Genomic DNA, 26,268 nt, shown 5'->3' with positions numbered 1-26,268 from the left:
GCACAACCCCTACAGAAAACACTTAACCCATCTGTAAGTACCTATCAACATTTAACTTCATTTATAGTTATTGTTGTGACTATTTTTGCCTGTTAAACAGAAAATGGGCAGTTTAAAAACATTTATGATCAAATTGGTTTTATAAAAGTAATTTTTCAGGATTTTTAACCAGTGAAAAAAGAAAATGGAAAATATAAAATAATTTAATAGTTCTGAAATATCCTCATGGTTTTATTTTGATCAATAAAAAGCAAAGGCATTTTATCGATTATTGTTTTTTATTGTTTTTCATAGAAAGTCCAACTCTGCAGGTAGAAAACAGAGAGCTGGCGTAGCAGCAGGGCTGAATACATCTCTGACAGAATCAGACGACAAGAGGAAGAGTGAGAGGAAGAGAAAAAGCTATTTCTGTTTATAATTACAGAAAAGGTCTTTTTATTTATCTCTCTTTATCCCAGAGCTGTACACTGACAGAAGAATAAACAAAATTCAACATAAATCGATATTTATAAAACATAAAGAAACTCTGAAGTTTATCCCTTTAAGATGACATTCAGACGACCACAGAAAGTTTTTAATGTTTCCACGACTACAGAAATGGGATTTCTGCTGTAAAGAAATTTATTTTTGCTTTTAAAAACTCAGTTGCAGACGTCAGTGGAGGCCCGACTTCACCGGTTAAAACAAAAACATGCAGAGCAAATAAAACTCACAAAGTATCTTTAGAGTCTAAATGTGAACTTAGAGTCATTACTGAAGAAAAGGGTAAAAACAATTTAAAAAGATGACATTTATGATACATTTTTATGATGTAAAGCACTTTAAAATGCCTTGTTGCTGAAATGTGCTATACAAATAAAATTTTACTTGATTTGAAATTAAAAATAGTTTAAGTCTAAATGTTATTCATGACTTCTGTGAGGAAACATTTGTTTTCATTTTTTCAAATTTGATTTATCCAGAAAATGACTCGTTTATGATTTAGACGTTTATTTGACACGTTTGATATTTTTATTTCAGCGCCGGTGAAAACGGGCCTCCGAGGTCGTCAGGTTTACAGTTTCTGACTTTCACTTTCATTTGTCCTTCTGCACCAGAAGCAAACTCACACTGGGATTAATTTCACTGATGAGAAATGGGTCAAAGATAATGAAGCTGAATAATTTGATCAAAGAAGTTAAATAAATGCAGCGCCCCCTGATGGCTAAGCTCGAGGAGTGTAATTTAGCTTCAGTTCAGGACAGATTTATTTTCTGGAAAGATTTGCATAAATTAGTTTTCTGTTGAATCTACAGAGCAAGCATGATGCTAATCGTTAGCATGATGCTACATGTTAGCATCATGCTAACGATTAGACCTCCAGGGTGAAGCCAACAACTGGAATGTTTTTAATGTTTTCTGCTCAATTTTAAAGGGTTTGCTGCCAGAGAATCACAATCATCATCATCATCATCATCATCGTCATCATCAGGCATAAATGCTGAACACAGATCACAGGAACGCAACACCAACAACGGAAGAGTTCGATTTCAAAACAAAACCTCCAGAACCTCTAGAGGTCCCTTTTTTAAGACTTTCCGAGAGGAAAACAGAAATCTGGACGTGTAAAATGTTCCCACTTTAACTCGGAGAACGTCTGATAATAGGAGCTTTTGTTCGCCTGTTTCGCTCGTGTTCCTGTGCTTTTCCTGCTCCTACAAAAATGCATCGTCTTGATTCGTAGAAACCTGAGTTGCCCAACACGTTCATATTTACAGTTCTGCTGCACCGACGGCTCGTACTGAGAGGCAGAAATCCAGCTGCAGGCGGCGCTGCGAGGAAGTAGGCGGCTCTAGACCATCTAAAGATGGCGGACGGGAAACGCTTCAAGCTGCTTTCAGGTCCTGAAACGGTTCCTGAATTATTCCTGTGAAAATCTGGGAGGGGATTTAAATCAGTGGTGCTCAGATTTCCTCCTGCTCAGTCTCCCAAATGCTTATTCTAGTTCATCATGGAAAAACAAAAACATAACTGGTAAAAACAAGTTGCCATGGTGATTCCCGCCTTTTCTGGGGAGTAAGACAGAAAAATAACCAGGAGTTTAAGCAGCAAACAAACTGTGTGGAAACAGTAAGTTGTATTGAATAATCCTTTAACCGTGAGAAGCATAACGTTCCTGTGGCCACATATGAGAAACTTTATACGTCTGCAGTGTTTTATATGGAGATATAAAGAGAGACTCTTCAATGCTAATTTTGATAGAGGGATTACAATGGGAGTGAATTCAGTTGTGTGTGTGAACAGTTGTGTAGGTGATTTGACTAAAAACCAAAAGTCCTACAGCAGTGAGAGACACACCGGGTCGAAGTGGACAGAAATACCAATCTTCTGATGTATAAACTTTATTTGTAGAGATGAAACTATGGGCATGAAAATGATTTAGATAGAAAAAAAAAAGTCAAAATCTAAAGTGTGTGGCATCATCACAGTTAAAATAAACTTTCTGAGGTTAAAAACTCTAAAACATTCACCAAACTTAAAATAAAACTTTGTAAAAAGTATAAAATGTATCAAAATGCTAATTGAGATGAGGAAAGCCCTACTTTCTGTGCCGTGTTTAAACTTTAAAGTGTGGCTGAACTGCGGAGCCCCAAACAGCACCAGGTGACCTCACTGCTCCGAATCACATAGGAAACACATCAGGAAATATCTGTATTTTTTAAATAAATTTACATAAACATTGTCTATTTTACTACCAAAGGGAAAAATAGCAACTTTTTTTCAACATCGCTGAAATGTTAATTTAATTTTTGTTTCCAAAAGCTAAATGAGAAAAACTGAGCACCACAGATTTAGTTTCTCCCTAATCTGCATAAATCTGTTTCTGACCAGATTAGACAGTAACCAAAAATCTTTATGATATTTGGTGTCAAATATAACTTTATCTTATTCCAAAAATGAAAAAGACAAAAATAGGTGAAAAATGGCTTGTTATAGCTGCTGTGGTCACTAGGGGGCAGCATAATGCCAGAAAACTCTTTGCAGATTTAAGTCGTTCAGTTTGATTCCAGAGTATTTTCCATGTTGGTTTTTGGATAAATGTTGGCGGAAACGAAAGGTTTCAATGGTGAATGTTTGAAACATTTTGCTGTTTTGTTCCTGAATGATGAAAAAGTGGAAAAAGAAAAAGGTTTTCCCAACAAAATGGGTTTAAAACCTTTGTGGCTCCAGTGAGACGTTGGTTTCCCTTTTAAAAGGCGAGCAGCGACAGTCCCAGGCGGCTGCTTCCTGAGCTGATCTGGACTTCTGTCCGTCTCAGAGGCTACTTGAGGTTTAAATGCAGAATCTGCAACTACACAGATAACAATGATCCTAGCTCTGTAGAACGCTTACCTTACCTTACTTTGTTCCTATGGTTTCCCGTTAGAGGTTAATAAATACTCTTGTTTTCCTGATGTAGCCTCGGAGTGGCGAGGAAGCGCTGATTGTCCGAAGCAGAGGCCGGGTCCACGGGGCCACGGGGCCACGGGGCCACGGGTTTGTGTTGATTGGTGATGCTAAAGCTAAGAGTCAGGAGAACCCGGTAAGGTGCAGGGCAGGGCAGAGACGGGGTGTGCTTCTATTTGGCGTAAGCGGTTCTCAGGTCCATCAGTAGTCTGTCCAACCGGACCGGACCGCAGGGGGCGGCGGGGAGGTCCGGCAGCGATCAGATCGAGGTCAGAGTTGACAGGAGGAAGAGGAGGAGGAAGTCAAAGAGCGGTGGAGGTGATCTTCTTCATCCCCCTCCGCTGGGCCAGAGTGGAGCAGCCCACCGGCTCCAGGACCGGGGGAACGTTCCGGTTCAGGGCCGAGTAGGTGGCGGCCATGGCGCCCTGCGGGACAGGAAGTCACACAGACAGAGCAATTTACCCAACATTCTGTCAATCTGATACAGATTAAATCTCCTGATGTGATGCAGGGCAGTTTTCTCTTAAAAACCAAAACAAGTTTTCAGGTTTTCTGTCAGAAAGGATTAGAAAGGATGAGCAAAATTATCCAGAAATGTGAAAACATTACAAAGATGGATGGTCTGGTCAATGGAGGGATTGGTCAATAAATGAATGGATTGGTGAATGGATGGATGGATTGGTGAATGGATGGATGGATGGTTACCTTGACGAGGTGTGGTGCATCCTGTCTGTTCAGGGTGTATTTGGGCAGCTGGTCTCTGTGCATCACCCAGGGATGTCTGAGGACTTGAGCCGCCGTCAGTCGCCGATGAGGATCTACATGCAGCATCTTGGACACCAGATCCTACCAGACAGAACAAACCGCCTTTAACTAAACCCTGGTTAGTATTTATTTCTTTCCCCAGCCTTTGTTCCTGTGAGTTCAGACCTTTGCTTCAGCGGAGACAGAGTTCCAGTATCCTCCAGTGAGGGAGAACTTCCCACTGCCGATCCGAGCCAGAATCTCCTCTGGCGTGTCGTCTGGACCGTTAGCAAAAGGAGTAAAACTGGAGACAAACGTAGAAAACATAAAATGAACCTGCATATTTATGTTCATAGGAACTGAAAGTATAAAAAGGTTTGTTGGAATAGAAGCTAAAGCTACCCTGTTAGCATTGTGTATAGCAGAACGCCCAGACTCCAGATGTCACAGGCTGCATCGTATCCCTGCTTCTTCAACACCTGCAGGAAAAAACAACTTTCAGATGTTTTTCACTCCTATTTTCTCTCTGCTGCAAGACGACATTACAAACCAATAAACTGGAAACAAACAGACATTATTTTCATGCTTAAAGGAAAATCTAATTAAACCGTAAAGCAAAGTGACTCGGACCTCTGGAGCGACGAAGTTGGCGGTGTAGCATGGCGTCATGAGCAGGCCGTTCTCGGCTCTCAGCTGTTTGGCGAAACCAAAGTCACAGATCCGGATGGACTCGGCGTTGCCGCTCTCGTCAACGTACAGGATGTTGCTGGGCTTCAGGTCTCTGTGCACCACCTGCAGAACAAGGAAACACCTGGTTGGTCGCCTCGGATCGCAGGTCCAGACTGGAACTAATGATTTAGTTATCGATTAATCGGTTATTCTAACGATTAATCGATTTAAAAACGGCACATTCTGCAGATTTTTTATTTAAGCCGTTTTTATACAATATTATGACTACTTTAAAGATGGAGGACGAAATACAGATGCATGCCACACTTTTCAGATGTTTTAAATGAAAATGAAAATATTTAAAATTATTTTTTTTATGCACCTAGTAAGAATGTTAGCATTTAAAAGTTTCATAATTTCTATTTGTAACTGATTTTCTTTAAGAAAAAAATATACTTTCAGATTATTTGAAGAATTTTAAAAAATGTAAATCAATTGTGAGGCTGAAAATAATCAGTTTTCTAACAGATTATTTCCATGTTTTCAGGTTGAAGGTTTTCTGAAGCTAAAGCGGACTTCGGAGGCGTTTACCCCGTTGACGTGCAGATACTCCACGGTCTTGGTGATGGTGTAGAGCACGGCGCTGGCTTCCCGCTCAGAGAAGAACTTCTGCCGCAGGATCTTATCCAGCAGCTCTCCTCCCTTCATCAGCTCGGTCACCAGGAACACCGAGCGGCCGTCGTCATACACCTACAGCAGGAAAATACAAACCGCCCACCAACTTCAGCCGCTGAATCACTGAAAAACATCGGTTTCTAAAAACATCCAGGACAGAAACGGATCTAAAACTTCGGAGGGAAATTAAATCCTGGAGAGAAGGCGGATTATTACAGCTGAGTCAGAGCGAAATCACAGCAGGAAGTTGTTGTTGTTGTTCAGATTCGGCGTGACCCCGCGGTGACCCCGTGAGTCACAAATAAAGCCAGCAGGTGATTTAGGAGAATCAGACGGAACTTTAGATTCACAGGATAAAAATAAAAACAAAACGGATTCATTCAGGAAACGAGGCGAAAACATTAACAGCCAAAAAAACCTGATGGAGAAACGACTCAGTTTGGAAAGTTTCTGAGGTCAGGGCGAAAAAACAAGATGGAGGCTACATCCAACAAAACATCCAACCAACCAACCAACAAACAAAACATACATCCATCCAACCAACCAACCAACCAACCAACCAACCAACCAACCAACCAACCAACCAACCAACCAACCAACCATCCATCCATCCATCCATCCATCCATCCAACCAACCATCCATCCATCCATCCATCCATCCAACCAACCAACCATCCATCCATCCATCCATCCATCCATCCATCCATCCATCCATCCATCCATCCAACCAACCAACCAACCAACCAACCAACCAACCATCCATCCATCCATCCATCCATCCATCCATCCGACTCACATCCTTCAGGGTGATGATGTTCGGATGCTGTCCGTATCTCAGCAGGATTTCCACTTCTTCTGTTGGATCCTTCTTGGCCTTGTTGATGATCTGGAACAAAATCAGTTCTTTAATTTAAAGTTAATTTGTAGAAATAAGACCTAGTCTCACCAAAAAACTAGAAAAAACAAGAAACACTGTTTTCCTTCTGGACCAGTTTCCACCAAAACCCTGATGAACGTCTGGCAGCAGGAGTGTTGTTATCGGTGGCGTTACCTTCACGGCGTACTCCATGCCGGTGACTTTGTTGATGCAGCGCTTGCAGATGGAGTAGGAGCCGACGCCGATGTCCTCTTTGATCTCGTAGGTGTCTGAATACTGAGACGTGCTTCTGTGAAGCTGCTGCGAGAAAACCAAACGCACAAAATCAGTCCGAGTTTCAGACGGGAGGAAGATTAGATTACATGTTACACTTTCACCAAGACAATCTGTGAAACGCTACCAAAAATTCCCATGAATGTTTAAAATAATCTAAATAAATAAAAGTTATTAAAGAAAATATTTAGTTTATTTTCTCCCACAGGAATTATTTAAATCTTTTCACTGTCAACCGAAGTAGACAAGTACAAACACGAGCGTCATCTGCATACAGTAGCACCAGATGATGTGGAATTAAGGTTTTATCACGATACTTTGTGGTGCCATTGTGATAAAAGTGACAATAAGAACTATTTATTACATCTTTTTCAGGTAACTATGCGACTGTAATTGTGTGTCACAGCAATTATAGCCCCACAAACACAAATAACCTTGAAAAACATCCCTGTTTGTAATAAGTCACATAAAGAAGCGTGATTTGTGTCACTAAGCTGCACACAAATTTATTTGAATTCATTGACGCTTTGGTTTAACAAGCAGTGGATAAAACAATAAAACCCAGCGATGAAGACACCTTAAAAATGTCATTATTGGAATTTATTGTGACAACAACAAATAAAAATTGTTATTAGATAAGAAATTTGTCACCATAAATGATAAACGATACAATAAATGCCCACCGTTAGCATACAGTATGATGAACGTCATTTTCATTCTGGTGACCAAATAAATGTTTTGTTTCTTATCACTAAACTGCATGTAGTAACTGCATTTAATCATATTTCCAATTTATTGATGCTCTTGTAGAGAAAATTGTAAACAAATAACATTTTCAGACATAATTAATCATAGTTTATTTTCTACTTTCTTATCACAATAATAAGAAATTCCACATTAACAACAAACGGTACATAAATTCTCATCCCTGTTAACTGACAGCAGCTTCTGATGAACTCAAATATTTGTTTTGCCTTTAACATCTTTAGCTTTTATCCTTTGTTCTTCCTTTGATGTTCTCTAAGCGCTTTGCCTGGTGTATGAATGCAGCTGCAGGAATAAAGGCAGCTCAGTTCTGTTCAGTCGTGTTCAGCTGAACATTTTCTATCCAGAATCATTAAATCTGCTGCATTCATCTACAAAAGCAGGAGGAAAAACATTCGGAGTGTTTCTGCCTCGACTTTCATCTTTTCTTCCAGCTTTAATCTCTGCATTCGTCCGCTGAGGTTTGACCCAGACGATCTGATTACCTCGGAGCGGCAGAGCGTGTTTGCTCACCTGTACGATGGTATTAGGCATCGGCGTCGGCTCTTCCTCCGTTATGGCCACGAAGCTGAAGCCTCTGAAGAGCTGATGGGCGTTGGCGCTGGGCGGGACGCCCGGCGAGTCTGAGGAGACGAGCCGTTAGCGTGGGAACCACAGAGAAGAAGGGAAGGCGAGCGAGAGCGTACCTCTGGGCGTTTTCGCCGTGAACTCGGGATCAAAGTAGAAAGTGTCGTCAGGTCGACCGACGGCCGGTTTGAACGGAGGAGAAATTTCTGTGCGGAAAAGTTTCTACAGGAAGGAGAAACACAGAAACTTCAGCAAAAGAACAAAAACAAAAACAAGATCTTTTGCTTCTGCAGAAACTGACGTTCCAGTCGATCCGGCTGAAGAACGAATGCCTCTTGATTTCCTCCACGCCGTCCGGGCCGGCGCCTGAAAGCAAACAAACCTCAGTTTCCATAGCAACCCCAACTCCATCACAATGTGTGAAAAACTTTGTCGAAAAAACACAATTTCACAATTATTTCCATTGAATACAAAATGCGATTAAAATTACATATAAATAAGTTTATTCCAGCTATAAATCATTAAAATTATTGTCTAATCACTTCCTGTCGACTTCTTCTTCGTGGTTGAAGAAAGAAGTGGAAACATCCGGTTGTTGATCATGTGACTCGTGATGAAAAAAAGCGTTTCCATGGCAGTTTTATGAAATAATCCAATTTCAAAACGGCCAAAAAAACATTTCCCTCTAGCGTCAAAACTTTTAATTTGCCGTGTTTCCATTAAGCAAATTTATTTTCTAAATATCACATTAACTACAAAGTTAACGGAAATACAGTGACTGTTTTATTGCTGATTGTTTCTAATTATTTAGATCCAATTTGACATTAATTAAATCTAAAACTAACCAGATGAATCAAAATGGAAGAGCTGTGTGTGAAATCTAACTCTGCCGATGGTTCTGATCTTTGACCTTTTATTCGTTGCTGTTTCCAATCTGCAGCTGGTCTGGGGTCAAAGTTCATGTCCAACTGAATGACTGGAAGGTGACCCAGCTCTTTGGTGTCATCTCTGCTGCATGTATATTGATCTGTTAGCATGTTAGCGTTAGCATGAAGTAACAGTCTTCAGTTAGATGTTGGATGTTTTGAGTTATGACAACGTTTCCTTTTGGATAAATAAAGTTTTGTTGAATCAAATTTTTGGTCATTTTTCTGACCAAAAACATTTCAGTTGCTTCTCTAAGGTTGCTGCTGTTGTCTTTCCACCTTGGCGTTGTGTTAAAACGGAGCATCAATGGGCTCAGACTCATGATAATTAGCTAATCAGTGCATCATTTAGTCACACACAGCTTTCCCAGTTTGTCTGTTTGATAAATAAAGAGTGTTGAAGGCAGTTTCTGCTATAAATGTGACGATAAATTCTTATTTAAACCATAAAGCTGCAGGTATGTAGCTGACGTTCTGCTCCCCTCAGCATGCTGAATGCTTGAACATCTTACCCAGTCTGTTGGCTGGGTTGCGTTTGAACAGGTTCCTGAGGAGACTCTGAGCTTCCGAGCTGAGGAACTGCGGCATTCCCAGCTTGGCTCTGCAGAGGAAACAGAAGCGGGACAAACAGAGCAGCGTGAGCCACAGAACCGAACGTCCGTATTGTGTATCCAGAGTGGCGCTCGATGATAATCTGCTGCGCAGGAAGCAGCGTCAGCAGTCTACAGTGCTGCCTCAGCGTTTTCCTGCAGACGACAGCGAAGGGGAGCCGGAGGAAGCAGCGGAGGTTAATGTTTCCTCTCTGAAGACATTCTCACACATTTTCTCACATTCGCTCTTTCACTTCCACTTTTCAAGCTTTGCTGTCAGAAAGCTCCAGTTCCCGCCCTGCTCCCCGTCTCTGCGCTGAAATTAAAGCCGATGGGATCAGAGCGCAGCGACTGGATAAAGTGTCTTACTTGAGGATCATTGTCATCGTCTCCTTCCGGTCTTTGCCTTGGAACGGCAGCGTTCCTGTCAGCATCTCAAACTGAGAAAAAGAACAATAGCAGCAGCCTGGTCAGAGATCTGATGCGTTTCACAGTGTTTATAAACTCTGATAAACTCGTTATCCTCCCACTTCTTCCACTAAAAATGGCTTCCAAGCTCCTACACTTTCTTTTAAAGTGGCTTTATTTTACTTTTCTGCTCATTTAGACTGAAAGTGAAGAAAAGCACCAAAGAATATTCGACAGGAAGTTGCGGTTTGAGTCGTTATCAGATTCTTCTGCTCCAGTTCAGGGTTTAGAGGAGAGTAAAACTAAAAAACAACAGGTCTCTGTGTTTTAACATCAGTTCATCTCTACATCCCTGTAGATAAACATCGAGTGAACAAATGCGATGCAGAACAAAGACAATGAAGATTAGTGGAAGCTAATGCTAAATGCTAAACCGCTAACTTCGACTAAACTTATATCTTCCCTTGAAAGGGTACAACCCTTGATCACCAATTTTACTTTGACCTTTGACCTGCTGGTTGGGAAATTGAGCTCGTTGAAGTTTTACAGGAAGATCAGCTTCTGTCTGAAATGTTTTCCTCTTATTACGGTAATAATATTTCTGTCTGTTATGAACTTCAAATTACTTAGAAATCCATTATAACCCTTTCCAGATTGTTTAATGTGGTAAATAAAAATCGACGGTGTAGAATCTGTTGTTTTTGTTCTCTTGTGATTTCTTTTATGCAATGACTGCAAATTAATAATAGATAATCATTTAGATTGGAGTTTAAAAGTATTAAACTGTAAAGCTAAAATCAGACAGAAGCTTTTTTCCTCATTTTTCAGCTAAATCTAAACAGATTCAGATCTGAAATGCATGTCCAACATTTTTACTCTCTTATTTCTCCGTTTCTCCGCCTCACCATCAGCACGCCGTACGACCACCAGTCGGCGCTGTGCGTGTGTCCCCGCCGGTTCACCACCTCGGGCGCCATGTACTCCACCGTCCCGCAGAAGGAGTAGGCCTTGTTCTCGTGGTCTATCGACTCTTTGCTCAGGCCGAAGTCTGAGGACGAGAGGAAACGTCAGCGGAGGATCGGCAGCAGCAGGGGAACAACATGGAGCCAGAAGAGAGGCACCGACCTGTCAGCTTGATGTGTCCGGCCTCGTCCAGCAGGATGCTGGAAACACAGAGGAGCTTTAAAACATCAGGGTTATAAAACCAGAATTACACAATAAAACGACACAACCAGGCCTGTTATGATAACAAACTTTACTAGACAATAAATTGTCCCAGAAAATAACGCGATCAAGGATAATATTGTTCATTTGAGATAATTTTCAAATAAAGCAATGAAAGAACACGTTGTCAAAGTTTAATCAACTTTAAAATTAAACGAAAATTGCTAAATTATTAAATTTAGAAAACATAAGACTATATTATCAATAATATTAAACTGCTAATGATTTAGCAATTTAACAATTACAAAATTTCTAAATGTAATAATTTAATTATTAAATTAATAATGTTAGCAACTTAAAACATATTTTATCAATATGTAGTATTAAAATGTGATTAATTAATGAATTAATTACAGATCTTGCAGATTAGAATTACAGATTTTAATCAAAAATCGGTGTCTGTAAAAACTGCCGTCGTTGCACCGATAAAACCGAACCAACGGTTTTCTGCTTTCTGCAGAAAATTAGTTTGTAATTATTTTGTGGAGGTTTTTATTTCCCTAAGTAAGTTGAGTGCAGGTGTGTGTGTGCGTGTGTGTGCGTGTGTGTGTGTGTGTGTGTGTGTACCCACTTTTCAGGCTTCAGGTCTCTGTAAATGATGCCGAGGCCGTGAAGGTGGTCGAGGGCCAGAGCGAGCTCCGCCAGGTAGAACTTCACGTCCTCCTCGGTGAACATGACCTGCAGCAGAGAAACGGCTCAAACCTCAGAGGTCACAGGTCAGATCCTGGAGAAACTTCGTTCTCCTCTGAGGAAACATTGAAAACCCAAAAACCATCGAGCTGATGCAGCTCCTCCCCCACTCAGCTCCTTCAGACTAGCCAGCAGCAATTAGCAAACACCTGGAGGATCAGCTGAGCTCTGCTGCTCAGAGCAACACTGGTAAAAAGTTGTTAAAGGGTTAATAAAGGGGCCATGTTGGGATGACGTGGAGGCGGAGCTTCTTAAAGAGACAGAGGCCCAATTTCAAGGCGGCACAAAACGAAGTAAAATTTATTTTAGGTAATATTTGATATAAAAAGTTAACATAGTTGTGCTAGAAAATAATACAATGTGACTGGAAAACACAAAATACTGCACCTTTAATAACTTTGACAAAAAATAATAAAAAAGCAAAAAAAATTTAAATTGAACCATCTCAGGTTTTAATCACTTTTCCAGTTTATTCCTACAATATTTGCAATGAATTGCCACAAAAAATTACACTAAAATTACCAATAATTTGATTTTAGAATCTGTACTTTTCTATTGTTTACATAATCTCTATCTATCCTGCAGAAAAAAATCTAATTTCTTTTTTTTATTATAAATTTTATTTTTAGCTATTTTAAATCCAAAAAATAGAAATAAAACGTCAATAAATTTCCGATAGATGTTCATCTAAAATTATAAGACATTATAAAATTATAAGCTCTTAACGACTTTTATTTGGCTGACCTGAGTGTGAAAATGGTTGCAGACCCCTGGCCTAGTCAAAGTCCAGACCTTAAAAGCTGAAGAGTGGATCAGATCTCATGTTTTAAACACTATCGCTACAAACTGCTGGATCATGGATGTACTTAGTTTTTCCTACAGCGTCTCCCTGCTGAGGGTGTACTTAGTTTTTAAGCCATGCTGAGCGTTTACCTCCTTGGAGAGGCGGGTGAACAGGTCTCCTCCTCTCAGGAAGTCCAGGATGAGGTAAAGCTTCCCCTCCGTCTGAAACGCTGCAGATGACACGGATGAGACCCAAACTGCTCTCTGATTGGCTGATCGACGAGTCACGGAGCTCTCTGATTGGCCGACTCACCGTAATGCAGCTTGACGATGAAGGGGTGGTTGACCTCCACCAGGATGTCCCTCTCCATCTTGGTTCTGACCCGGTCACGAACTGGAAAACACAGAGACCTCCAGATTAAAGGTGCAGCAGCGCCGCTTGACTGAGCTCCGGAGAGGAAGAGGAGGAGGACACGGTGATGAAGATGACTCGGGATGAAGCAGACTCGTCTGCAGCAGCAGATGGTGTTTGGTTGGAGATCAGCCTCCTTTCAGGGGTTTATTTCTCCCTCCTGCTTTTTTCGTCCGTCTCATGAGAAAGTGTGAAATTCCATTTTGGGAGATGACGTCCGACAATCCACAGAAGAAGAAACACGTTTCTGTCGTTTTCACAAAGAGAAACTAAACTAGCTTCAGTAAAACAGACTCACCGTGAGTCTGTTTGTATTTATACGTCTGTAATCCATATAACAGACGTATAATCCAGATTACAGACGGTATTTACACCCCATAAAAAAAACAACTTTAAACTCAAATACAATTTACTGGAACTGTTAACGTGTCCAACATCTGGCTAGTCATTTCTCCTGCTAGCGCTAGTGGAGCATGTTTGTTTTGGTTCTATTTACCCAGAATGCCCTGCGTTGTAGTCTACTTCCTGGTTTTGGAGCGTTCTTTTGAATTAATTTTCTGAGCTGAGTTTCAAAAGTCAATTTCTTTCACTTTTATTTTTTTTGCCCCTCCAGGGGGTATTTTGTGGCTCTAGTGTCACTTATACGACAGCAGGCTGACAGGAAACGGGGAAGGAGAGGGGGGAAGACATGCGGCAAATGTCGTCGGGTCCGGGAGTCGAACCTGCGACGGCCGCGTCGAGGACTCAAGGCCTCCAAATATGGGTCGCGCTAACCGCTACGCCACCACGGCACGCCCCAATTTCTTTCACTTTTGAAACTAAGAAAAATGTCATCTTTCAAAATTCAGAAATGTTCATGTTTTTTCTAAAAAGCTTCTTGATATCAAAATATCTGAGTTTTTCAAGCAAATGTTGGACTTTTTAAACTCAGAAATTAAAATTTTTCTAGAACATTTCTGATTAATCTCAAAGTGTACGAGTTTTTTTTCTAGAAAATTTGTGACTTTTGGAGATCAGAAATATTTTGTCTTTTCTAGAAAATTTCTGAGATTAATCTCAAAATTTTATTAGGTGTTTTTTTTCTATCTCTAATGATCCTCATCCACCCAATCTGGCAACGCTGCAGTTCTGTGTTCTTGTTATTCTCTTACTGGGCTGCGGCGCCACCGACTGGCCCGGCGGACTTACTACACCATTTTCTGTGGACAAACATTTTTTCTTTATCGTTTACCAAAATACACCGTGGTAGTTTCTGTGATCTGGTAGCAGCAGGACGGAGATTGTCGGACTGAATCCAAACCAAAACAACAGATTTTCAGTTTTCAGGAGGGACAGAGGTGCAGCCAGGTGTGTTTACCTTTCAGCGTGGCTTTCTTCAGGACCTTCATAGCGTAGAGCTGACCTGCGTCCGGTCCTGTGACCTTCCTCACCAGAAACACCTGCAGACCGGAGGCGAGTTCATTCAGAAAGATGACGACATCCAGACGACGACATCTCGTTTGGTACCGGAACCGACTCACCTTCCCAAATGAACCCTGACCCAGAACTTTCCGGAGCTCGAACTGCCGCGGGTCGGCCTTCTCTGACCCCTCCTTCACATGGTGGGTGATGCTGATCTCTTTGATGGGAACGTCATCCTGCAACACAAACACCACCATCGTCATGTTAAACTTTATTTTTAGCGTTTTACTCAGCAGAAGATGCAGGACATATTTTCCTTTCTGTTGTCTTTCTTCACTTTCTCTCGTGTCATTTCCTTTCCACTACGGTAATATTTAGAATAAATTAGAATAAATGCACATTTTGAAAAACAAAAGCCTTTGACCAGATGTCCACATATATGGATTAAAACATTTTATTGGTCTGATGTGATATTCTAACCTCAAATATCATGTTTTCATTTGCTGGAGGCAGGAAATTACCACAATAAGCATCTCTTCCTTCTTTTCTCCTTCATTTAAATTTTCTCCAACTCCTCCACTTTATTCCTTCCTTTTTCCATTATTCCCTCATTTCCTCCATTTTTATTAAACATTTATTTCTTCCCCTAACTCTATTTTACAGTTCCTTGGAAAAATGTTAATTTTGAAGTAAATCCCCCAAAGCCTGGAAACTGAATTAGAATAAAATCATTTTATTGGCTGCTGCTCTGCCTGGCAGGAATAAATTATCTGTTATGTAAATTATTTCCTTATTTTCCAACCAAAGTCATCCTGATGTGTTAATTTTTAAACTGATCCAGTTTAATTCAGCTCAACCTACACAATAATAAAGTTTATTTTCACTTAAAATGTGAATTTGTTCAACCAGCAAACAAACTATCTCCATTAATTTCCTCATCTGGACCAGAACTCTTACCATTAAACTTATTTTTTACATTTTTCTCTTCTCCATTTCCAGGTTAAAATTTGAAGCAAACAAAAGGAGGATTCTGTTGTTTCCAGTCCAGGTTGATGGATTCCCATTGATGCCTTCATGCGTTTCCTCGTACTGCCTGCTGAGTGCTTCACATTAAAATTAATGTGCAACGATTTTACTGTAAACACAAAACATCAGCCGGATGCACCGATTTCAAAATGTAGACCAAAACCAATATATTTACTGGTGTTATATAGCAATATTTACTGATTTATATTTTATATATCAGTATAAATTTTGGATAAGCATGATAAATTAAAATTAATTAAAAGAGACATTATAATCCATTTTATTTACTGTTTAGGTTGTATGCAGATTTTTATTTATTGTTTTTGGTGGTTGTGTTTTATTTCGGATATTTAAAAAATCTTCCAGTTGCAGTGTTATGTTTTCTTTACAAAATGAAAGTTTAGTGATATTTAAGAGGGAGAATTATTATTCTATTATCAATATATTACTTGAAAATTGTCTCAAAACAACAATATTATCGTTTATCGCAATAATTTCTGGCACAATTTATCCTTCAGAACAATTTGTTATTGTGACAGATTATTATATAATATATACAGTATATATACTGTATATATATATGTGTGTGTGTGTGTGTGTGTGTGTGTGGGTGTGTGTGTGTGGGTGTGTGTGTGTGTGTGTGAGAGAGAGATTATGCTGATGATTAATTGATTATTCTAACAATTAATTGATTAGTCAGTACCAAGAAAATTGGTACATTCTGCAGATTTTTTATGCATTTCTGGTATATTATTAAAATACATTTAAAGATACACAAAAGTAATTTAATTATTTTTTAAGTAAGAAAATAAACATTTTCCTAAAACTCAGTAACATTTTTCCTTTAGTGAACTTTTAATCATTTGTATTAAATAAAGAATCTGCAGCTAAATAAATCACTTCCAGCATCAACATGTGAAAATCTCAAACCTTTTTACTAAAATGATAATAAATACGGTGCAGGGCTGATCTGGGATTATTGTTTGGATTAATTGATTAGTAACTGGATTGCAAAAGGTGATTAATAAGAGATTGTTTTTTCTTCACCTGCCAGTAAAACATATTTTCCATCTTAAATGCAAAATGATCAGATTTTTGGTAGTTTTAATTTAATACAGTTCAGAATATGTTGCTTTTTGGAAAATGTTTTTTTTTTGGTTTTGGTTTTTTTTGCTTTGTGGCGCCAACTTGCTCTGAGTGTCGACTGCGAGCAATTAATCGATTCTTTCAATAGTCAATTGATCATGATTAATCGTTTTGGTCTTAATTAGACATACAACATTTTGACACCATAAAAAATAACAACGCAGTTCGTGTTGCTTCTCTACTTCAATTAAACTACCCACAATCCAACACTGCGTCACTGTCACATGACCAAACAAACAAAATCGGACCAGTGCCACTTAGCCTGGTTCCGATGTGTTGAAATCTGCATGCAGCACTCAAACAACAAGGTCAGAGCAGGTTGTATCCGATCAATAAAAGGTGATTTAGCAGCTGAGCCATTACTGATCGATTTCTGAACTCGTTTTTCATCGTTGGAGGATTCCCAGCAGGGTGCGGCTGAGCGCCGTCGTCCCTCCAGGGTTTCGTCCTGATCCAGGAGCGATCAGATGTTTTGCTCTCCGTTTCATGTGAGTCACAGGTTTCCCGCCTGTTCGTCATCCAAACAGCAGGAAATCCCGGTTGTCATGGAGACGCCCTGAAACCTGCTGCAGTCCAGAAACACTGAACAACCTCCAACTCCTGCTAAGGATCCTGAACTCACCAACCAAACAGGTAAATAAACCCGGCATCCCCTTCATCTGCATACCTGCAGCTCCCAGGGGGGCGACCTGCCGGCTGCCAGGTGCCCCAGTGGATTCTGGGTCCTGCAGTCCTGAAAACGTCTCAGCTTTTGTGGTGCCAACATGCTCCGAGTGTCGACTGCGAGGCGGCAGGACGGAGCCGGCGCTGCCTCGCTCTCTCTCTCTCCCTGAGACAACGCCTCTCTCTCTCTCCTCCCTCACTTCTTCTATCTTTATTTGAACTGTTCTCACCTCTCCCTTCCTGTTTGCACCTCTTCATTAGCGGTTTTTGTTCCCCAACGGGAAGCTGTGCAGCAGAAATCTCCAGTTTCTCTGGTAAATTAGATTCAAACTCAAATCCACTGTTAAAAGTGACCAATTATGCTTCATTGAACAGGTTAGGATGCGTCTATGGCCTATACAAATCATTTTCAATACACTTTTTGCATAAAATCATTCTTTGATAATGAAACTTTAGTCTACTTTCAGAATGAGCTCTGTCACTTTAAATCCAAATAAGCTGCTGCTAGCCACGCCCCCCAACTCAACTCCATGTGAAAATGGCGGCTAACAGATGCGCAATTACACAACCATACATCTTTGAAAAGCAGAGGTAAAGCCTCCTGCACAACCAACAGAAAAGTGGCAGCCAGTGGTTTCTGGATGAAAAGCCAACAACAAAACTCTTGTCTTTTCCAGCAGCCATTGTACAGTGCATACAGCGGTAAAACAAGCTGACCAAACGTGCTGAGTTTTAGTGAACTCTTGATCATTTGAAGAATCTGCAACTAAAAATATTTCTAACATGTCAAAACCTTCTGCTTGACTGAACATCAACAGTTGGTAATATGAATATCAACCCTTTTGATTAACTGATTAATAATTAAATAGTAAAAGGTGCTTAGTAGGATTTTTTAACAATCTGAACCAGGTGAAGCTAAAACTGCAGTTTGAGGAGTTTTGGGTCGAACAGATTTACAGACAAAAGTTTTTTTATCTTAAATGCAAAATGTTTATATTTTCTGTACAGTTTTGGCTTAATTACTGCTCTGAATGTGTTGTTCTTTCAGCAAATTACCTTTTTTGTTTGAAAAACTAACAATTAATCGATTGCTAAATCAGTTGACGATTATTTCAATAACCGGTTAGTAGGTTATTGAAATAACTGATTAATCTGTCCTGATCTAAATTATTATTTTTTATGTTATTCTCCATTATATTTGGGATAGGATGACACATTTCCATCCAAAATCATGACATCACAGACGAAAGCAGCTCCAGTTTCCATAAAAAGATTATGCAGCTAAACATTTAATTTGCGCTGCATGTAATTAGCTTCAGAAGCAACACAGCTCCGACTGAACCGACCGCGCACCTGAACCACACAGCAGCTGATAAAAACAGACTCTGGACGGTTTGTCTGCACTTGGAGGGCTGACGGGTTTCTGAATGTTGACATTTCAAATCATGGCTTTGTGTGTGTGTGTGTGTGTGTGTGTGTGTGTGTGTGTGTGTGTGTGTGAGTCAGATCACAGATGGAGGATCAGAGCCGAAGTGACAGGATGCTCATGTAGCACCTCCTGATTACAGGAATAAAAACTGAAAGTCCTGCACCTGTTTCTGCAGAAACTGCACGAAACAGCGGACTCAGGTACGGCTCACCTGCGTCCGCCCACACCGGGATCTAACCGGCAAATTTATGGTGCAAAATGATAAAAATTAAGCAATCAAAACCAAAAACTGGCAGCAGTTAATTTTTTCCATTTTTTCCAGCTCCTCTGCTGACTGATGGATCCTGAGTCACAGTTATGAAAAAAAAGGTAAAAAAGTTTTTTGTTGGTTAAACAAATAGAAAAGTTGCCCTTCAGTCACTGAATCATGAATAAAAACCTGGCAACGTCAAATTTCTCATAAATCAGCAGGAAATCAGTGAGATAAAGCAGAACTGGACTGGAGCAAAAAATTAAAAACACAAATAACTGAAAGCCCTGATTAAACCGGCCAAGACAAGACAAAAAAATAAACTAAATAACACAAATACATAAAATTAACCAAGAAAAGATATTCAAAAATGAACCTACATATAAAAAATACAAGATGAGATAAAATAAGCTAAGTTAAATTAAGCCAAAAGATTAGCCAAGCAAAGCTACTAAATTAGATAATATGATGTAATATTAACCCAGATATAAAAAGATGCAAAAGGATAAAATAAACTACAAAATTAACTAACAGAATATAAAAATATACAACAAATTAAATACAAGACAAAGATATATTAATAAGATTTTACAGGCAAATCTTAAAACAAGATAAACATAGATAATCTTAGGTTAACTAAAAACCTCAGATTAGCTAAACTAAGCACAAATAAACTAGAATAAGACAAGGTTTGTTTAATTTAAACAAAGATTGTTGGAGCTAAAATAAGAAAAACAAACCAAGAAAGACAGGATTATCAAAGTTTACTACAGTAAACTGCGATAAATTAAGCTTAAACTAAATAAAATAAGCTAAAACAGCTCAAGATAATCAAGTTAAAACGGTTTTAATCCATAGTTCTTCAAACTTCTTGGTTCAAAAACCCTGTAAAGAAACGGCGCCTCGTGTTTTTGTGACTAACTCACAGGAACAAAGAGCCTAAACATCCTCAACACACAACTGGACCAACCCTTGAATTTACGAGCCTTTTTATGCCTGAATGATTCATATATGAGAGAGATGTTCCTTCACAACCAAAACAAAAACATTCCTCTGAACGCCGCCCAGACCTGCACTGGAAACCAGTGAAAAACTGCAGAAGTCCAAGAAAAACTCGAATTGAAGCCTCAGAAAGTTGGAGAATTCCCGATGAAGAAAAACAAAGGAGAAGAAATTCCTTTATCAGTCAGAAAATTCAACTAAACGACTAAATTTCATTGTTTGTTACCAACTGCAACCTAAAAATCCAATATGGTTTTAAATAAATAAAATATTTCCTGTTTTTATCTTTGTTCTGATGAGTCAAAGTCCATATTTCCTTTATTCTGTGACTCAGGTGATAATTTCTGACAGGTTGGCTTCACATCTGTTCACTGTGAGATAATATAATTATAATTAAGAGGCCATGTGAGCAAATTCAATCAGCTGAGCAAAAATCCCCAGTGGAAACATTACGGAGCAATAATATTAAATCAACACAAACCTGAGCCGATTTTTATCCTCTGAGCAAACAGAGATAACGACGTTTCTGCAACAAACCGGGAAATATCACCAACAACAGAAACACTGAATACTATTTAACATGTAAAGAAAACAACAAGAACTAGAGGTTACAGAAAGAGCTGCTGCGTTCTGTAGGATAAGAAGGAAATTCCTGTTTCCAGATTATTAATTATTCATTTATTCACCGTGTTTGCAGTCAGATTATTTACCTTTTATTACAGGTAATCACAAGTTGTAAAGGTTTATCCTGCAAACATGAAGCCAAACAACAGAAATAATCTAACAGAATATTAGTGACGATAAATCAGTTTATGACATTAACTAAAATTAATCTGATTAAACATTTTTATCTGGGTTGTTTTCTTCTAGGAAGCTTGTTTTCAGTCAATAATTCCTTGATAAAGTTGTAAAAGTTCTGGCAGATTATTTCACTTTAATCCTGGGGAAATTGGAAATGGAACTAGAACTTTTTCATCAATATTAATAAATTATTGACTTCAAACAAGCTCCTATACATCTTGCTGAAAAGTTACATATGAGTTAATTTTGTCTTGTACTGAGATGTTTGCACTAAAAACATTTGGTAAGGAGTTTTTGCAGCTTAAACCATTCCACCATTTTCTGAGAAACGTATAAAAACAAACATCTGTTAGCGTTAAATCGCAGGATTACTCACAGCCTCACTCAGGGATTCTGGTCCACAACACTCTAAAGCTTTCAGTTTCTCCAGCCCGGGTTTCTCCCAGCAGCCGGCGCCGCTGTCCGACCCGGAGGAGAGCAGGAGCCGGCGGAGGGACTTCAGCCGCCTGAGCGCTCTGACCAGGCCGGCGGCGGCGCTGGCGGCGCAGGCGGAGCAGCCGGTCATGGTGCGTCACGGCGGGATCCCTCTCTGAGCCGAGCGAGGTCTCCGGCTGTTTTCAGGACTGCAGCTGTAACCTTCCACCCAGAGTTTCCAGCAGATGTCCTGGAGATCCCCGCTTCCGCTGACCAATCACCAAACACCACGAGGAGCACAACTCCCACTGCAAATTCCCCATCAGCACCGCAAATACCCCAACATGGGAAGGTGGCTATCTATGATTAGAAGGAAGTTTCTATCTCTTATTTACATATAAAAAAACAAACAAGCCGACTGTTTGAACTCTAAAGCTTCTTCTAATTCACAGATTAAAGAAAGAACCAAATACTGGTATGAGCAGAGTTACTAAAAAGAATCAAGATAAATAAAGAGAAAAACAGCTGGTTTGTTTTGTGTGTTTTCACACCTGATTTTCACATAAAACTGATATGATTGGAGGTTAAAACTTCATCATCTGCTCCCCCTCCAGCTGCTGCGGTTCTCTGAGTCAAACCAACCTGTTCCCCTCCTGGCCTGTGGGGGCGCTGCACCAAGAACCACTGAAGGAAAAGACACAGAAACCTCTGAGAGCAACTTCCTTCTTCACCAGATAGAAACTAAAACATTGACTAACGACAAAGAGACATTTCTCCAGCTATTGCTAGGCTAGTATGTTTGTTTTGGTTGAATTTACCCAGAATGCCCTGCGCTGCGGTCCACTTCCTGCTTCTGGAGCGCTCTCTGGTCCGCTTGGCGTTCACATATGCATTCAGACCAAACCAGAGTTCACTTCAACCGAACCCAGACCGAGGTTTGTAAGCAGACCAGAGTTCAATTAGCATTCACACTTCCCCAAACGAACCGGGCTTTGACTAGGCAAACGCACCGTTTTTACGCTCCTCACCGGTCCAAAACCACAAACTAACCCACGTCTTCAATAATATTCAACTGCTCCAGTTGGCAAACTGGTAAAGTTCATTTAAACTGGTTTGGGACCATTTTCCTGTCTTTTTTAAACATCTGGTTCTTGATTTCAGGTGGAAGTGAAGAATCTGGCAGTATGCCTGTCATAATTTACTGGATGATTAATTATTGTGATAAATGATAATATTGTTGTTTTAACACTATTAATATATTGATAATGGCATAATGATGCAAGTTGGACTCAACACTGGAACATCTTTTAAATATCTAGAAAACAAAATGACCAAAAATCATAAATAAAATTCCTAAACAGAATGTATCAAATATTAATTAACATCCATCTTCAAAACTTTGTATTTTTGAAAATCAAGTGGACAAATTTCATATTATAATAAATATTATACAGCTGTTAATGAAAGGAATCATCTGGTTTTAAAAGCGGTAAAAGAGCTGCTATATAAAGATGTAAAATTATACAAATAAAAATGTCTCACTGCTGTCAAAACTCATTAATTATTCAGACATACTAAATATAGATAAATAAAAATTGCAGATACTTTTGGTTTCTTGTCAAGAAAACCAGAGAATTTAAATAAAATCTGTTTTTAGACGCACACTTGATAAAATAACATGTCAAATTTTTAATACGTTAAAAATTTACTAAAATAAACTAAATACTTAAAATAAACTAAAATTAAATTATTTTTTTTTCCAGCTCCGGTGAAGCAGACGAATAAATCCAGCTGACGTAACAAACGCTGACGCAAACCCAGGAACTCAAACATGTTTAAAACTCCCAGCTGATCCCCTACAGCAGAAACACAATGCAGCCCCCCCACCGCCGCGACCTTTGACCCCGCAGGCAGGAAATCCTCCACCTGTCAGCGCCCGTCTCTCCCAAACACAATGTACACAATGCTGCTGACGGTCCGCCTGACGTTTCTTGGATTACCTCCACCTGTTGTCGCCTCGGCTCCTTGTGAACTGGTTTCCACTGGAACCAGTGGGACTCAGACCGCGGTCTGGGAGGGAAACTGCTGGTTCTCTAAAACCTGTTACGTAACCAACCAGTTAAATAACGCAGTCTTCCTGTTTCTTTGTTCCCTCTGGTTGTATAATATCTGTAATAATGTCTGAAATTCATCAATTATTTTAAAAATTATGTTTTTAAAACTGTCAGGATTTATAATCATCCTTTAAATACCTGACAGAGTTTATAAATTAAGCTTAAACTAGACGTCAAAGGCATAAATTTACATTATATAAATAAATGTATATAAAATACATTTTAAATTTAAGATTTAAAAAAACTTCTCTTTCTGTAAAAACGTTTTAGTAAAATCTCCTCCAGTGGCGGTTTTAGCTTCACCCGATTCAGGAATGTTATTTTATTGCAGTTTAAGCTGTAATGTTAATTTTCTTTTTATTGTCATTATTTTTTATTTGCATTTTCTAAATATATTTACAATATTCATTATGAGGTTGAATGAAAAATCTGAACATGCCATTTTTTATCTGATTAATTGTTAATTGAGCGATTAGACTTTAAAAAATGTAATAAATAGTTATTAACATCACTTATTAGCACAGAATATCATGATAAAACTTTATCGCCGAGCCGTATCGGAGCCACAGATATCGGTATCGGAAGTGAAAAAGGTTTATCACTAATTGGGGACGCAAATTAAAAAATAAAATAAATGAACGAAGCATCCGGAGAAGTTTGAGCGCTGAACTTTATTCACCTGCCAGGAACAAGAGGACAGGAAGCCGACACCACATTCACATCCTTATTAACTCCGGTAATAAAAATAGACGCGGCCGCGACTCGAGCAATAATCCCAAACACACCGACGATGAAGAGGATGAGGATGATGATGTTTATCCTCCAACTCTCTGTTTACGCTGCTGAAGCTTCAACTCCAAAAGCTTTTTCCACTGTTGTTCACAGCTGTCAGCGGGTCAAAGCATCAACTAAAACGTCGATGTGTGTGTGTGTGTGTGTGTGTGTGTGTGTGTGTGTTGCGCAGCTTCTCCATGGCAGCAGCGATCATGGATTCCATTCCAGACAATCTGCGCCCTCTAAGCCCGTTACGCAATCAAATTAACGGGCCGGATGGTCACCGCACTGACAGACACACAAACGCTCAGGATGTGTCAGGACGTGGGTTCAGATAACACACACACACACACACACACACACACACACACACACACACACACACACAAACACAGAGCGGTGAGTCAAAGCAGGGGAACTCTGAGCTTAATAAAATCGTCCGCTGCTAAATGAGAGCTAAATATCTTAGCTGCTAGTTGGAAACAAAGAAGAAGAAGAGCGCCACCTACAGGAGCAGATTTCCAAATATTTCTATTTAAATACACAAAACATCTAAAATAAAGTTTACTCAAGATTTAAACTAGTTTTACTTTATTTTCCTGGTACTACACTGCAAAAAATAACAAATCTCACAAAGTATTTTTATTTTCCACTGCAAATAATTCAGTACGTTTAAAATAAAAACAAAACTAATTTACAAGCAACTTTTCTAGTTACAAATCATTTCATTTTAGAGAAAACAAGCCAGCGATTCTATGAAAATGTAAAAAAGCTTCAACAAAGCTAAAATAGTTTGATTTCTGCAAAAACAGAAATGTTACCAAATAATTTTTTTGTCTTGTTTTTAGTCCAAGTATCTCAAAACACAAAACAAGATAAAACTAACTTATAAGTTACATTTCAGCAAGATATAGACGCTTCTTTTCCTTAATATATAAGATAAATTATTAGTTCCACTGGCAGATTATTTCCTTTAAAACGTGAAAAATGTCTTCATATAATTTAAATAATCTGCCAGATAAACCAGTACTCATTAAAATCAATATTAAATAAATATAAATTATTGACTTGAAATAAGCTCCTATATTTTGCTGAAAAGTTACTTATAAGTTAGTTTTGTGTTATTTTAAGTGAACTGAAATATTTGCACTAGAAACAGAAATACTTGGTGAGATTTTGTGTTTTTGCTGCATTCATCTAATCATTCTAGATTTTTTTAAAGCTTTTTAAAGTTTTCCATAAAATCTTAGGCTAAAAAAAAATTTACAAAATAAATTTCCATTATTGCTCAGTTGCAGTTCGGTCTCCAGCTAAAGATTACTTCAGTAATCAATTACTCTATTGATTATTTTCACAATTAATCGGATAAAAAATGGTCACATTCTGCAGGTTTTTCATTTAACTGTTTAAGTTTCTCTTGTAAAATATTAGAAATTCATTAAAAGATTAAAATAAAACAATTTAACAAGAAAATAAACATTTATTGGCTGTATTTTTTAATGAACCATTGATCATTTATAAAAGATGAAAAATCCTTCAGACATGAAAATGAGAAAAGCTCAGGAGTTTCTGCTGCATTGATAATCAATACAGTTAAATTTATGGATTAATCAATTGAGCTTTGAACAGAATAAAGTGATTAAATTGAGTTTGTCTTATATGAACCAGATGAAGCTAAAACTGTAACCTGATCAATTCTGGGTAGAAAATACAGAAAAGGTTTAAATTTTTTGCATCTTAAATGTAAAATGTTCATATTTTTGTACAGTTTTAGCTTCATTGCTGCTCTGTTGATCTTTTAATCACAAATATATATATTTTTATCTGTTTGGTGCTAAATGACTTGCAGACGGCCTGATTCTGCGATCCGCTGAGTCAGCCCTCGATCCAGCCTTTTGTCGGCACATGTGAAAAAAAACTGCACATGTGAAAAATTTATGTTTTTACACTGGATTTTATTTTCTCATCATTAACTACAGAAAAGGATGTGCAGGATTTCTAAACTTTTATTTCTATATTGTCTAATATTACTGTATTAGCTGAAAATTCAGGAATAATTTATTCTCCAGGAAGTAAAAGAAGAAAATATGATTCTCTGGTTCAAACTTAAACATTAAAGGAGAGAAAATAAAATAAACGGGTTCACAGCTAATAAAGGTTTGAAAGTTAAATGTTTTCATCTTACAGCATCAAACTACCGACGCTGTTCAGATAAACTC

General features: G+C 38.8%; 1 protein-coding gene across 4 annotated transcripts in view; it reads right to left on the bottom strand.

Annotated features, from left to right (window-relative positions):
- Positions 1 to 259: 259 nt before the first annotated feature.
- Positions 260 to 26,268, bottom strand: part of rps6ka3b (ribosomal protein S6 kinase, polypeptide 3b) — a 47,954-nt gene continuing 21,945 nt past the window's right edge. For 2 of the 4 annotated variants that reach the window (XM_028004415.1, XM_028004416.1), the window contains 20 exons: positions 14,550 to 14,666; positions 14,387 to 14,468; positions 12,931 to 13,011; positions 12,768 to 12,847; positions 11,716 to 11,822; positions 11,046 to 11,083; positions 10,826 to 10,968; positions 9,882 to 9,952; positions 9,435 to 9,523; positions 8,298 to 8,362; positions 8,116 to 8,218; positions 7,943 to 8,052; positions 6,566 to 6,691; positions 6,311 to 6,400; positions 5,431 to 5,589; positions 4,801 to 4,962; positions 4,573 to 4,649; positions 4,357 to 4,474; positions 4,132 to 4,272; positions 260 to 3,851 (listed from right to left, as the gene is read on the bottom strand). In XM_028004415.1, coding sequence (XP_027860216.1) covers positions 3,729 to 3,851; positions 4,132 to 4,272; positions 4,357 to 4,474; positions 4,573 to 4,649; positions 4,801 to 4,962; positions 5,431 to 5,589; positions 6,311 to 6,400; positions 6,566 to 6,691; positions 7,943 to 8,052; positions 8,116 to 8,218; positions 8,298 to 8,362; positions 9,435 to 9,523; positions 9,882 to 9,952; positions 10,826 to 10,968; positions 11,046 to 11,083; positions 11,716 to 11,822; positions 12,768 to 12,847; positions 12,931 to 13,011; positions 14,387 to 14,468; positions 14,550 to 14,666 — 2,082 coding nt within the window. In that variant the 3' untranslated portion in view covers positions 260 to 3,728. Of the gene's footprint in view, positions 3,852 to 4,131; positions 4,273 to 4,356; positions 4,475 to 4,572; positions 4,650 to 4,800; positions 4,963 to 5,430; positions 5,590 to 6,310; positions 6,401 to 6,565; positions 6,692 to 7,942; positions 8,053 to 8,115; positions 8,219 to 8,297; positions 8,363 to 9,434; positions 9,524 to 9,881; positions 9,953 to 10,825; positions 10,969 to 11,045; positions 11,084 to 11,715; positions 11,823 to 12,767; positions 12,848 to 12,930; positions 13,012 to 14,386; positions 14,469 to 14,549; positions 14,667 to 21,123; positions 21,469 to 26,268 lie in introns of those variants that run through there. The other 2 variants (XM_028004414.1, XM_028004413.1) reach the window with 2 other exon arrangements.

The sequence above is a fragment of the Xiphophorus couchianus genome, chromosome 21, assembly GCF_001444195.1.
Source record: "Xiphophorus couchianus chromosome 21, X_couchianus-1.0, whole genome shotgun sequence".
NCBI lineage: Eukaryota > Metazoa > Chordata > Actinopteri > Cyprinodontiformes > Poeciliidae > Xiphophorus > Xiphophorus couchianus.
The sequence above is the reverse complement of the archived record's forward strand: the minus strand, read 5'-3'. Positions and strand labels throughout refer to the sequence as shown.